General features: G+C 38.1%; 1 protein-coding gene across 1 annotated transcript in view; it reads right to left on the bottom strand.

The window, feature by feature from the left end:
* The window catches only part of NSF (N-ethylmaleimide sensitive factor, vesicle fusing ATPase), a 150,849-nt gene that overhangs the window by 96,939 nt on the left and 40,000 nt on the right, over positions 1-13,910 (bottom strand). The window contains exons 6-8 of the mRNA XM_040460080.1: positions 11,286-11,393; positions 10,729-10,804; positions 7,817-7,972 (exon numbers count right to left, since the gene is read on the bottom strand). Coding sequence (XP_040316014.1) covers positions 7,817-7,972; positions 10,729-10,804; positions 11,286-11,393 — 340 coding nt within the window. The remainder of the gene's footprint in view (positions 1-7,816; positions 7,973-10,728; positions 10,805-11,285; positions 11,394-13,910) is intronic.

Here is a 13,910-nt window from a genome sequence, read left to right as displayed (position 1 = left end):
AAAACTAAGAAATCTCTATTGGGGCAGTTTCTCTGCTCAAATTTTAAAACCGAAACAGATAAAGAGATCTTTACATTTTCGGGCAACACCCTCACTGCCATGACAAAAATCTGAAATTTTGGAAAATGCTTCTAATCTCAAAAAGAAGCGGAAGAAGAAAAGGGGTCGAGGGGAGGAGAAAGAAGAGAATCAGGAAGAGGGGGAGGAAGAAGAAAAGGATGACAAAGAGGAAGATGAAGGAGGTGGTTTAATTCTTTAGCAGAGAGATGTTGGAGAAGTTTAAACAGTTTAAAAAATTGTCTGATATCTAAATACAAAAGTCAGATTTCTGTAGCTTATTTTCTGAATGCCTATTTATAACTGTATACAGGCAATGATGGGGGGGGGGGGGGAGGCCAGGCATACAGATCTTCAGTGTTTTAACAACCCTTCTCTTCCTCTTCACCCTCCTAACCTATCATTTCTAAGTTCTGAGAACCTTTACAGATGGAAAACTTTGTCAATTTCCTGGAGAATTAATTAAGGAAGAAAGGCATAAGTTGTACTTAGTTACTCATCATAAAATATTCTTTGACATAAAATTGAAAGCTTCCTTGACTACTTGATTATTGGCTTCATCTCTCCAGCATCTGGAGAGGCAGTTGAGAATACAGACCCTGGAACCAGATGTCCTCCTTCCAACCCCAGTTCTGCCATTTACGAGTTGTACAAACTGTATGTCATTTCCTTCTCCTCCTTTAAGAGTTCCTGAATCAGGAGAACCAAGTTCTAGTCCTAGTTGTGCCTCTGCCTGTGCCTCTGCCTTGCTTAGTGACCTTGGGCCATAGTTTCCATATCTGTAAAGAGAAGAAGCCAGGGGATTGCACTAGATCACCAAGGGTGATTTTGCCTCCCGGGGACCATTTTGGCAATGTCTGGACATATTTTTGGTTGTCACCTCTAGGGGTGGGTGCGAAGTGTCACTGGCATCTGGTAGATAGAGGCTGCTAAACATCCTACAATTCACAGGACAGCCAGCGCCCCATGCCAAATAATTATCCAGTCTAAAAATGTCTATGATGCCACAGTTGAAAATCCCTTGGCTCTAAATCTCTCAAAGACCGCCTCAGAGGTCCCCAAGAAGTGGGGCTGAGAAGGCCCATTTTAGCAGTTTTCTATGATGGGCTTTCATGAGAGAAAAAAAAAACGTACATGTTAAGGGTATGGACTCTGAGGCCAGACTGTTTGGGTTCAAATCTGACTCCGCCACTCACTAGCTATATATCTTGGACTAGTTACTTAACCTTTCTTTTTTAAATAATGTTTTTTTTTTTCAACGTTTATTTATTTTTGGGACAGAGAGAGACAGAGCATGAACGGGGGAGGGGCAGAGAGAGAGGGAGACACAGAATCGGAAACAGGCTCCAGGCTCTGAGCCATCAGCCCAGAGCCCGACGCGGGGCTCGAACTCACGGACCGCGAGATCGTGACCTGGCTGAAGTCGGACGCTTAACCGACTGCGCCACCCAGGCGCCCCATTAACCTTTCTGACACAGTTTCCTTCTCCATAATATGGCGTCAATACAGAATCTACCTGATAAGGCTGTTGTGAGAATGGAATAAGCTAATGTACGTAAAGCATCTAGAACAGCACCTGGCACCATGTAAGTATTAGCTACTTACCATGTAAGTATCATCATCACCACCAATGTAAATATGGGCATAAGACGGGACAAAACAGCTAGCGCTTCACTTCAGAAGTCACGTGAGCTGGATTCCTCAGTGGGAAGGGTGTGAAGACCGAGCAAATTTAAGCACAGGTCCTTCCACATCAGAAATTCTGCTCTCCCTCAAGTCATCGTGTCCCATGTCTCCCCTCTCCTGCTTCCATGGCTACGGAAAGGCTTGGATGCAAATGTTCTCATGGTTTGCAGGGAACGTGGTACTTGTACCCATTACTATCATGCAAAAAAGTAATGGGAGGAAGCAGTTTGTTAGCCATCAGCAACTTGGTCTTCACTTTCTGCCTCCCCTCATCAGGGGCTGCCATCAAAGCCCTGGGGGTCCTGTTACCCCTGCGCTGTTCTCCTCCACAGAAACTTCATGAAGGGCGTGGGACACACCTGTTCCCCTGCTGACAGTGAAGCCACCACAACAGAGAAACAGCCTATGATATTACCTTTTTGTTTGTTTTCTTAACTACACAAGTGGAAATATAATCTCACACTAAAACATTCAGATGCGGAAGTACAGCAAGTAAAAGAAGAAAAATCTCCCTGTATTTCCCATCGTCACTCCCCTTTCACAGAAGTAAACGTTTTTCAATATAATGTGTGCTTGTAAAGAGTTTTGTAATGCATTTACTTTCAGATATATATATATATCTATATATATATATATATATAGATATATATATATATATAGATATATATATGTTTTTTGTTTTTTTTTCTTATTAAAACATGTGTGGGGGCACCTGGGTGGCTCAGGCAGTTGAGCATCCGACTTCGGCTCGGGTCATGATCTCACGGCTTGTGGGTTCAAGCCCCGCGTTGGGCTCTGTCCTGACAGCTCGGAGCCTGAAGCCTGCTTCAGATTCTGTATGTCTCTCTCTCTCTCTCTCTCTCTCTCTCTCTCTCTCTCTCTCTCATTCTTTCTGCCTTCCCCCACTCACGCTCTGTCTCTCTCTCTCTCAAAAATAAATAAACATTAAAAAAAAAATGTCTGTACATTTGGATCTGTATCATTTTAAGATCTGCTTTGCTGTATTCCATAATGAGGGTAAGAGGATGTAGCATAGTTTATTTAATTATTTCCTTACTGGTGGACAGTGACCCAATTCTTGATCTGTAACTCACCTGCAGTTGCCAGCAAATCTAATCCACTAGACTCTACAGACAGCTCTGCCTCCTCAAAAGATTTATTTCTAAAAGTCTATTGATAAAAAAATGTCAACTGAATTTATATATTATTTGACTCTGAGATATTAGCATAGCTACATTATTCCTGTTCAAATGTAAGTAAATTTTACTTAAAAAACCAAAACCAATGGAAGAATTAATTCAAGGTTAAAAATGTCAACTTATAAAAAGTTATCTATAGTATTTTTTTTAGAGTGTGTGCTTTAGCTCTAAATACTGCTTCAGAGATTTTGGAAATCACATGGTCATAAGCCATTTCTTCTTCTAAGTAAAAAAAAAAAGAACTTTATACATTTTCCCAACATGGAAGTTAGAATTAGTAAATTAGTAAACTGTTACTTCTTCATATCCAAGTATCATCCACAAGTACTTTGTGGAAAAGCAGAAGGGGGAAGTTTTGCATCTCTAACTAGTGAGCAATTGCTTTCTTTTCCTTTCCCAATAAATTACAGGCAGACTTGAACAGATGTCAGGTTGGCATTCAAAACCTAAAATATAGCTGAAAAGCAAGTTATGACTAATACAAGGAAAAAAGATGAATGTCAGAAAGCTTCATTTTTTTTTCTTTTTTTCAAATTTCAGATAAGCTCTTTAGCCTTAGGGTTCCTTTTACAGAGCCCTGGAGTTCGGCTAGATGTCTTAACCCCCATTTAAATTGCAATCTCTCCTCATGAGTGGGGGTGTGAAAATGCATTTTAAGAGTGTCAGTGTTTATGTTAATCTGAGCAAGAACTCCCTCTCTCTCAAATATGGCGCACAAAACCTCAGTGCTCTTTCTTCCACAGTATTTTTTTTTTTTTTTTTGCACTGTTCTTAGCATGTGAAAGATGTCCGCCTGTGATTGAGAGGCTCCTTATCTTCTCGGCAGCTCTACTCCACAGAGTAACTGCAGTTTCACGTATGATATCAGAAAGGAGTTGCTTTTCTTTAGGATTTCAAAAGAAACCTTAAAACTACAGATTGAAAATGGGCTTAGAGAGGGAGACTTGAAGAAAGGCGACCAAAAAGAACAGTGTCAGTTTCAAAGAAGGGGCGGTGGGGGGGGGGGGGGAGCACAAGACCCTAACAGAGGCTCTCCTCCCCACCAGGTGGCCTGGATATCTGCAAGATACAGAGTCACCACAAGACAGCGTGAAGCTGGAGGCCCTTCGGTCTCCAAGCCCTTTTCCTTCTAGCCCTACAACGGGTAACTTCTGCTAAAGGCCCTTTCCTTGGATACATGTAAACCTAGTCCTAAAACTGCATTAAGAGATGCTAATTCTTTAACAACTATTCCACTGTTCTTTGAAGAAGGTTTTTTGGTTTTGTTTTTTGTTTTGTTTTGCTCTGGCACTTACAATTTAGGGGTAACTGCCAGGGATGCAGAAAAATCAAGTTTCTCTACAGAATCTCTATCTTTGCCAACAAAAGAGCTACAATGAGAACTGAGGTAATCAATCGATTATCCAGAACACTCTCCCCAAAACTGCATGGAAGGGAATAAGTGTAGTAAATGTCTGAGCGGAAGGACATATTCGGCTGACACTGGAGTGTGCTCAAGGATAGCAATAAGCTGCTGAGTTTATTTGCTGAGACTTGCAGATACCAGTGTGTGATGCCCACATTTCTACCCTGGGTGCTCCTAGGACATTTATTGCAGGTGCGTGACCTCATCTGACCTTTAATGTTCCTGCAGAACTATGTGCCTCTGGTTAGCCCTTTAGTCTTCCTATACCTCCTCAAAGCAACATTCCATATATATCTAAACTATATTTTCAATCCTGAAGGTAACATGAAGCTTTACAAGCAAAAGAACTGTATTACCTAAAAGCATAACTATTCATAAACACAATGAGAGAAGAGAATTCTAAATTTATCATTCTGTGAGCTCACAACTTTGATATATAGGCAAAAAGATCCATTTAGTGAAGATTCCTGCTTACAAAGTAGACCCAATTCTAGACTCCATGGTACACACAATGATTTGGTCTCAAGCCAAAAGTAAAAGAGTTCTCTGCTTAAAACAAAACAGAACGGTCCCATAACCTACATAAATTATTCTTTACCAATCATTATTTTTTACCATTTTAATCGATTTAAACAATCACACCCAGTGTCCAGTTGGATCCCAAAACCACAGAGGTTTATCTATTTAATTAAGAGTGAGGATGGGGCGCCTGGGTGGCTCAGTCGGTTGGGCGGCCGACTTTGGCTCAGGTCATGATCTTGCGGTCCGTGAGTTCGAGCCCCGCGTCGGGCTCTGTGCTGACAGCTCGGAGCCTGGAGCCTGTTTCAGATTCTGTGTCTCCCTCTCTCTGACCCTCCCCCGTTCATGCTCTGTTTCTCTCTGTCTCTCTCTGTCTCAAAAATAAATAAACGTTAAAAAAAAAAAAAAAAAAAGAGTGAGGAAGAAATCAGCCAATTTTGTTCCCCCACCTGACAGGGTAAAAGAACATAGGGTATACATATAAAAAGGACCTGTGTAGTGTTACTTTTTATTCTATACAAAATGTAGCAATCTGTACTTTTATATGCCTTTACCAAAACCTAATGAGAATTTTATAACCATACTGTTCTTGTACCGCAATGAGGTACTCTACTATGGAATTCTCCCCCAAATTCAAAGGGAAAAAGAAGACTCTAACGGAAACAGGGAATGACACATGCACAGCAAGAGAATTATTTCCCAGCCTTTTTACCATAAAAATGTAGCTTTATGACATTGAGAATCTTCATTCAGAATTAAAAAAAAATAGTAATAATGTCTTTCAACTTAGTTCAAAAGTAAAGGTAGTTTTTTAAAATACTTTTTGTCCTTGGGGCGCCTGGGTGGCGCAGTCGGTTAAGCGTCCGACTTCAGCCAGGTCACGATCTCACGGTCCGTGAGTTCGAGCCCCGCGTCAGGCTCTGGGCTGATGGCTCAGAGCCTGGAGCCTGTTTCCGATTCTGTGTCTCCCTCTCTCTCTGCCCCTCCCCCGTTCATGCTCTGTCTCTCTCTGTCCCAAAAATAAATAAAAACGTTGAAAAAAAAATTAAAAAAAATAAATAAATAAATACTTTTTGTCCTTTGAATCAAATTGTTAACACATGCATCTTGATGGCCAAAAGCCATAAAGAGAAAAAAAAAATTTTTTAAAGAACAGAACCCATTTTTTGTCCAATTAATGTAAAAATATTAGAAAAATAAATCCACCAAAAAAGGTTTTGGATAGTAGCACTCACAAAAGCAAAGTATTATACAAAAAGCAAAGTATTATAATTTAACTAATTTCGATATGGACTACAGAAACACAGATGCATAAAGTCACTCAAAAATCCCAAATCTGTTTTGATTGAATTCCAACCTCTTCAACAGCTGGCAAAGTCACAAATCGACCGATAGAGGAGTTTTGCTCCTTCACTCATTATCCACCTAACTGCAGACAGAGGCCCTAGTGAGCAAGGTTTGGAAAACGCACAAACAGGAAACTCGTATCTGAATAACGGAATCCTTAATAGCTTCCAAACTGCGAGAAAATATTATAATATAATGAAAAGATATAGTTTATAACAGAAGCAGTTGGTTTTCTACTTGTTAGCCAGATAATATAAATGTTCAAAGAAACAGAATCATTAGACTCTCTCAGTCTGGAAAATTAGTAAAAACATTCCACAAGAATAATTTAGAACATTTAAGATCATCCTTTTATCTCTCCTCACACCCAAAATAACCTAAACAGTATTTCCATGTCTTGACAATAAGTCCATAAACTTTCAAAATACACATGACCAAGATAGTGAATTACCACATTTTTTACTATGTTCCAAATTAAAATTCTGTTTTTTTATGGACCTGGCCTTTGTATCTTTCAGATAAAAAAGTATGTTATTGCCATCTCAAGGTGTATAAAACTCAGGTGATGAGGGTCTCTGTCATTTTCTCTTAATCCAATTCCAAACTCGACCTTTACCCAGTGAACAGGTGTGTGCTGTGCCTGTAATTTATCACAGTGAGCGGCCAGGCAGGAAGGCTACCAACAATAGGAGGCTAATAGAACCAAGCACTTAGTGCCTACACAGCAGTTCTCTTCCCCACCACACTTTTATCTGCCAGTAGCAATGTAAAGATAAAGAATGATGGAGGGTGAGGGGAGTGATATATTCGTATTCCTTCAGGGTTTTTCTTTAGATACTGTTTTTATACTAATAGTCTGCCAGAAGCTGTTATACATTCCTTTCTCAGATATTCCGTGGCTCACATTCCAATTCAACCTATATGATATGGATATGGAAACAGTCATGACGGCATTTCCACTAGGGAAAATAAAGCCACTTCACACACGGATAAATTAAATAAAACTTCAAGAAGAAAATGATAAATGAACAGCACATTTCTGTGTATGCAATATGGAAACTTCCATGTATATCCTACATTTGTCTCTTTGGATCAAACTTATCTAATTTCAAAACATGCCAGGAATCCATTTACTAGATATGAAGACGTACTAATTGGGTAATGCAACAGCAGCTAACTAACGTAAGAACAATGCCCACAGTGTAATAGATAACGATGATTCCACAGGGTACATCTGACCCACAGTGGGTCTTTAGAGTCAGGTGAAATTTCCAAATATGCCCTATAGGAAAACATTCATAAATAGATAAATAAAATGAAATTTCTAAATCTGTCCTATCCACAGACGTACTTAAATTAATAAATAAATCAATAAGATAAAGTAACCGCAAATATTTCTATTTTCCCTATAAAACAAAAATGTAATTTTACAAGTTCTAATGCCTCAAAAATTTTGGGGAAACTTTTTTTAAAAGAAAAAGACAAAAATACACTGGCAGGTTTGAAAAATAATTTCAAAACATTATTAAAAAAAAGACTTCATCACATTTTTTTTTTTTTTTAACAACGTAAGATTTGATCAAATTTTCCTTTTTAAACTCACCCATCTGCTCCACAATCTCTGGAGGAAATACTCGGGAAGCAAATGCTCGTCGAAAAATATCTGAAAATTCTTTGTCCAGACCTCCTATTCCCATTTTTTCAAAGTTCCAATCAGGATTGATGATAGACTGGCGATTTTCCTTAGTTTTAGCTTTGCCTATGTCAAACGAAGATAATCAAATGTGAAACAAGAACTTCATTACCAGGTGGAATAAGATAAGACTCACTGGGCATCTTTAATGAATAAAGAGAAGTTATCCTCTACAAAGATGAACATGCTCTTAGCTGACTTTCTAATAAGAAGGATGAGTTTTGCTATGTTAACTACTGTGCCTGGACCCATTTAGGGCCAGCAAAACACTTGTGAAATGTCTAAGCTCACACAGTCGTCCATTTGTGATCAATCCATGGAGCCTGGTCCTCTTAGCCTCTAATCTTAACCAAGTTAACTAACTTGGCTGATTAGAAGAAACACCATGTGTCTATCTGATGAAGGAAATACTAGTTGCTAGAAATGCAACTGAAATCTAGCAATCCTCAAGGCTCCTGAAGCAAGTGTATTTAAAAATGCATGTATTTATCTAGATGTTTATAAACTCTGTATATAACCCCTCAGCCTGAGAAGATGCACTGAATAAGTCTGATGTCTTATTTTTGTTTTTCCCCATTTGCACACAAAAGTCTAAGATCATCCTAAAGTCTTAATAATTTCAAAATTCATGTTTTCACTTTCACAAAGACAAAAATTATCTAACTTAAATGTCATAGTGCCACCTAAAGTAACTCAAGAGAACCACATGAGCTATCTCAAAAACAATACAAGTGCCTTAGTACATTCTACTAACAAAAAAGAAAGTGATACAATTTTTTAAATTAGAAAACAAATGGTCACATTAGAAAAAGTTTACCCTAGATGGTGATTTTATGGTTAGAGTTTTGTGGACTCAACATTTCTTCTTTGAAGCTATCTGAAAATATATTTCTTATACTGTACTGCCCTCTTGCGGCCAAATTTACTGCATGCTATATCAGTCCACAATTTTATTTATCAATGGAAAAAACCTGTCAATCACACCTTTGCATGAATTACTTAGAAATACCCACATTATATGAAAGCCATGCAATGCCCACAAGACAAGACACCTTGGAGCGCCTGAGTAGCTCAGTCGGTTAAGCATCTGACTCTCAATTTCCGCTCAGGTCATGATCTCGTGGTTCCTGAGATTGAGCCTCTTGTCCGGCTCTGCACTGACAGCACATAGACTGTTTTGGGTTCTCTCTCTCTCTCTCTCTCTCTCTCTCTTCCCCTACCCTGCTTGCATGCACGCACTCTCCCTCTCTCTTCTCTCAAACATTAAAAAAAAAGGTAAGGCATCTTAACAAAAGGTGTATGAAAGGTGTATAAAATACAAAGAAAACACTTCAGAAATGTATTGGATCAATAATTGGAGATTCTGAGAAATCCTAATCCATAAAACAACATGCATAGTCATTAAAAATTATGTTGTTGAGGCATATTTATTAAGAGGCTTGAAATATGTCAAGCAAAAGAAATTATAAAACATTATGAAAATAGAATCAAATTGTAAAATTTTAGACTGTGTGAGCTATTTTTGAGTGAATGTCTATCCAAATTTTATGAAACATTTATTTTATTGTAAAATTCAGAAAAAACAGTAAGAAGGGAATAACTTAAGGATTGAGGAAAAAGGTCACATATTTGAAGTTAAGTAACCTTGGAAATCGTGGTGTGTAGCCAACGAAAATCCTCTTCTTTCTACTGGCGTAGACATTGGCATAGTGAAAACCAACCCCAAGTCAGAACTACTACACAGTTAATGGCATCATTATTCTGGGGAGTTACTTTTCTTAGAGACCAATCTGCATTATTTTAATATAATAAAAGCAAGACTAACATACAAGAGCAGGACTGAGCTCTGAGTCTGTTGGAGAGACTTTCTTCACCTGCACATTCACCATTTAACTCAATCACAAACCAAAGTGACGCTAGGATCACATTTAACACACCACCGTGCACGAGGCAGTCAACAAATAACTGACCAGTTCTCAAGGTTATGAAAGATGGTGGAAGTCTGAGGAACTATCAGAGAGAAGGACTTTAGAAATTAAATGACTAAATGCAATGCGAGATCCTCAATCAGATCCTAGAACAGAAAGGACATAATGAAAAAACTAGTGAAATCCAAATAAAGTCTGTATTTTATTTTTTTAATGTTTATTTATTTTTTGAAAGAGAGAGAGCGTGAGCAAGGTAGGAGGTAGGAGAGAGAGGGAGACACAGAATTCGAATCAGGCTCCAGGCTCTGAGCTGTCAGCACAGAGCCCAACGCTGGGCTTGAACCCACAAACCGTGAGATCATGACCTGAACCAAAGTCAGACCCTCAACTGACTGAGCTACCCAGACACCCCTAAAGTCTATATTTTAGTTAGTGGCCATGCAACCATGTTAACTTGGTTTTGGTAACTGTACTCTAGTTATTTGAGATGGAACATCAAGGAAGCTGGTGAAAGGTATATTGGACCTCTCTGCACTACTCTTGCAAATCTTCTGTAAGCCTGAACTTACCTCAATATTGAAAGTTTAAAAATAAATTTTATCTGTATTTTACCTGATTTTTAGTGTGGTTACTAGGTTACTAGGAAATTAAAAATTATACATATGGCTCACATTACACTTCTATTGGACAATGATATCTAGTGAAGGTTTTAAACTTTTTTTTCTGTATCAGCACATCTGACAGTGATGAAATCCTCCATGATTTTGTGATAAACCTTCTCAATGGAGATGCCCTTATTCTTCTCCCAGACTTGAAAAGCGTGGTAGTTGAGGCACACATAATAACAGAGACAGTCTCACTTCATTCAGAGTTTTCTAAAATTGCAAATCTTACCAATAAGATTGAGTGATGAATTGTCTGCTTTTTCAAATGCAACTTGACTGTTTCCAACAACCAGTCCTACTTCAATCTGTATAGAAAGACAATTATTAGTAGTTAGTCTAATAATAGACTTCTGGACTTCTTAACACAAGGCCAAAAATGAAGGGGAAATAAGGTCTCTCTGAGCAAAGCAACTCTTCCAAACTATCATTTAAGTTAAATTAATTTTTCTCCTAACTACCTTGTACTATTTCTATTTAATTTCAATGCATGTGTCTTTTGATAATGCCGGTCTTTTTGTTATTATTTATGAACAATAATCATCATCTGCATTCAACCAGGAATACAAGTACCCATACAAATTTCAAATTACTATTAAGTCTACAAGTAAGTGTATTTTCTGCTATACTTTAATAACAGCGCTAGCTTATAAGAGCAATGTTTTCTCCCTACTACCTTAAAAGAAAGAGTACATAATATAAAAGAAATCACTGAGCAAGAGAATGGCTAGGAATGTTATATTAATCTGCACAATTCACATCACAATGATTATTAAAAATAAAACATACCTTCTGTCTTTTTCCTGTCGCAGGCTCTCCCTTCAGGATGCTAGGATCCATGGCTTCAATATCCTTTACCAGCAAACCGAAAAGCTTTTCATTGAAGCTAAATACAAGCTATGTAGAGAAGAGATAAGGGGAGAAAAACCACTTCATGATACAATGGCTTGATTCTCACATCATCACCAGTGTTTTCCAAATGCAGGGAAGCAGCTTTCTCCTGTACATCCCTCTCAAATCTGTTCCACAGGCAAACTGCTCACATAAGCAATGAGAAGAAAAGGGAACTAACATTTACTGAGTATCTTCATGTGCCAAACCGTATAGGATGTCCTATACTTGATATTCACAAACTGTCTTGGAAACAGATAGTCTTCCTCAGTTTTACTAGGAAGGGAGCTGAGATCCGGAGAGGGCTTAAGCAATGGAAACCAGAGTCATAGTAAACAATAGTGCCAGGATTCAAGCCTGGGTCCATGACTCTAAAATTCATGCCTTTCCACCACCAATGCAAAATTCCTGCCATACAAGTTCACAGACAGATGGTGAATGCTCATTCATTCACCAAGTATTTATTGAGCGCCTTCCATAACCTAGGCCCTCTTCTACATGCTGGGGTATAACAGTTAAGCACAGCAGGCAAAGCTGACTGCTAATCCTGCCACTAGTGACTATTGCAAGTGGGAATAAAAAGTAAGAACAGCGATGTGGGGTAAGATATTTATTTCTTCTCTGTATTATTTGTTCCCTGTATTATTTCTTCTCTGCATAATCATATATCTGCATGATACTAGGTTTTACATAATTACAAATACCAAAGCATTTGCTATTAAACTAGTAACACTAAAGGAAAAGGTAAAAACAATGACATTTAGGTAGGCAATGAGAGCACAATTATTCATCAAAAAGTGTAGGGATCCAGAAGAAACACAGCACAGCTCAAAAAGCAGTGGACGTGTGGTCACCAAATTATCAGCTGACTGTCATCTTGGGGAGCCTTCCTGGACCATCTAATCTCAATTAGCACCATACTGGTCCTCCAGCGCATCATCTCATTTTACTGAAATCCAAGTACTTAACATTAACAGCAATGGCATTTCTCATTTTCTGTCTTCCCCAACTAGAAAGTAAGCTCTGTAAGAGTAGGAATTGTGTATATTTTGTTCACTGCTGACCTGCAGAACCTAACATAGTAGCTGAAACATACTAGGTTATCCATTAAACACTTGTTTAATTAATTAGCAGCTCAATTAACCATTGGGTTCTTGTCTCAGCTACAGCCCTGGCAGTGTAGCCATGGGCACAACATTTACCCTCTCTGAATGTAAAAATCACTCATTCCAATTCTAGTACTCTTAAAAATAATAAATGCACTATAATCTTTTCCTGTCTAGCAGTGACTCAGTTTCCACTTGTGCAAGTTTGATATCATAATGTATGGATTACCCAGATCCCTAGTCTTGTTCTTCCAGATTTATGCCATTTCACTTAGGTGAGAGAATCAAAAGAAATGACACTCCTTTCATCCAACAGCTGTTTCTTTCCACCACTTCTCTCCCTGCCGGTTCCACATACTTTCCCAGGTGAGAGCCTCCGAGACAGTGTAGGTGAGTCACTAGAGATCAGAATGCTATAAGCAGTGATTTGCAAACTTTTGGTCTTATGATCCCTTTATATGCCTAAAACTATTTGAGAACTCTCAAAGAGCCTTTGTTTAAGTGGATTATATCCACTGGTATTCACTATAGTAGAAATCAGAACAAGAAACTTAAAATGTATTTATTAATTTAAAAATAACAATAAATTTATCATGTGTGAACATAAATGATATTTTTTAACATAAAAAAACCCACCTATTTCTGAAATAAAAAACATAAGTGGAAACCATGGCACTGTCACATTTTTGTAAATCTCTTTAACGTCTTGCCTAATGGAAGACAGCTGGACCCTCACATTTCCTTTAATAGCCAATGTGCTGAGCTAGCACACATCACATAGTTTGCAGAACTCCATTGTGCATTTGTGAGAGAATAAGAGGAAAAAGAGACATAACACCTTGGTATTATTATGAAAATAATTCTGACTTCACAAACGCCCTGAAGAGCTTCAGGTTTCTGGACCATACTTTGAGAACTGCTGCTATGGCGTTATGATAGGAGGAAGGAGTTAGGAATAATTAAGAGAAGTCACAAAGAAGGAGACAAATATAATGGTAAGGCCAAAAGAGCAATGCTTATTTATGTGTACAAACAAGCAGCAATTTATGGACTCACACAGCTTTTTAAGTAAAACTTTAAAAGAACAGAATTTCTTCCTAGGAGATTAACAATATACTAACTGAAGTCCTTTTGCAAGAAGGCAAGATCAGCAATATCATTTTTAAGGATAGAAAAATTGGGCTTCAGAGGTTCCAAGAAAAACCTGAAAATACACATACATAATTTTCTTAAGATTCTCAAATTAGTTTAGAACCAAAAAAGTTACGAATTACTTTTCTACAGAAATATATCAGGGAAAAAGAAAAACCATCCAGAGACAAAATAAGTGTCTCACAATAAAAAAAGTAAGAAATCTGAAACATTTAAGTCTGCAGCATTCTCAAGTTTGCACAGGGAAAAGCTGCTGTAATTAAAT

Source organism: Herpailurus yagouaroundi, unplaced genomic scaffold (genome assembly GCF_014898765.1).
Source record: "Herpailurus yagouaroundi ecotype Mexico unplaced genomic scaffold, PumYag 247, whole genome shotgun sequence".
Lineage (NCBI taxonomy): Eukaryota > Metazoa > Chordata > Mammalia > Carnivora > Felidae > Herpailurus > Herpailurus yagouaroundi.
This window is presented reverse-complemented; position numbering and strand designations above follow the sequence as displayed.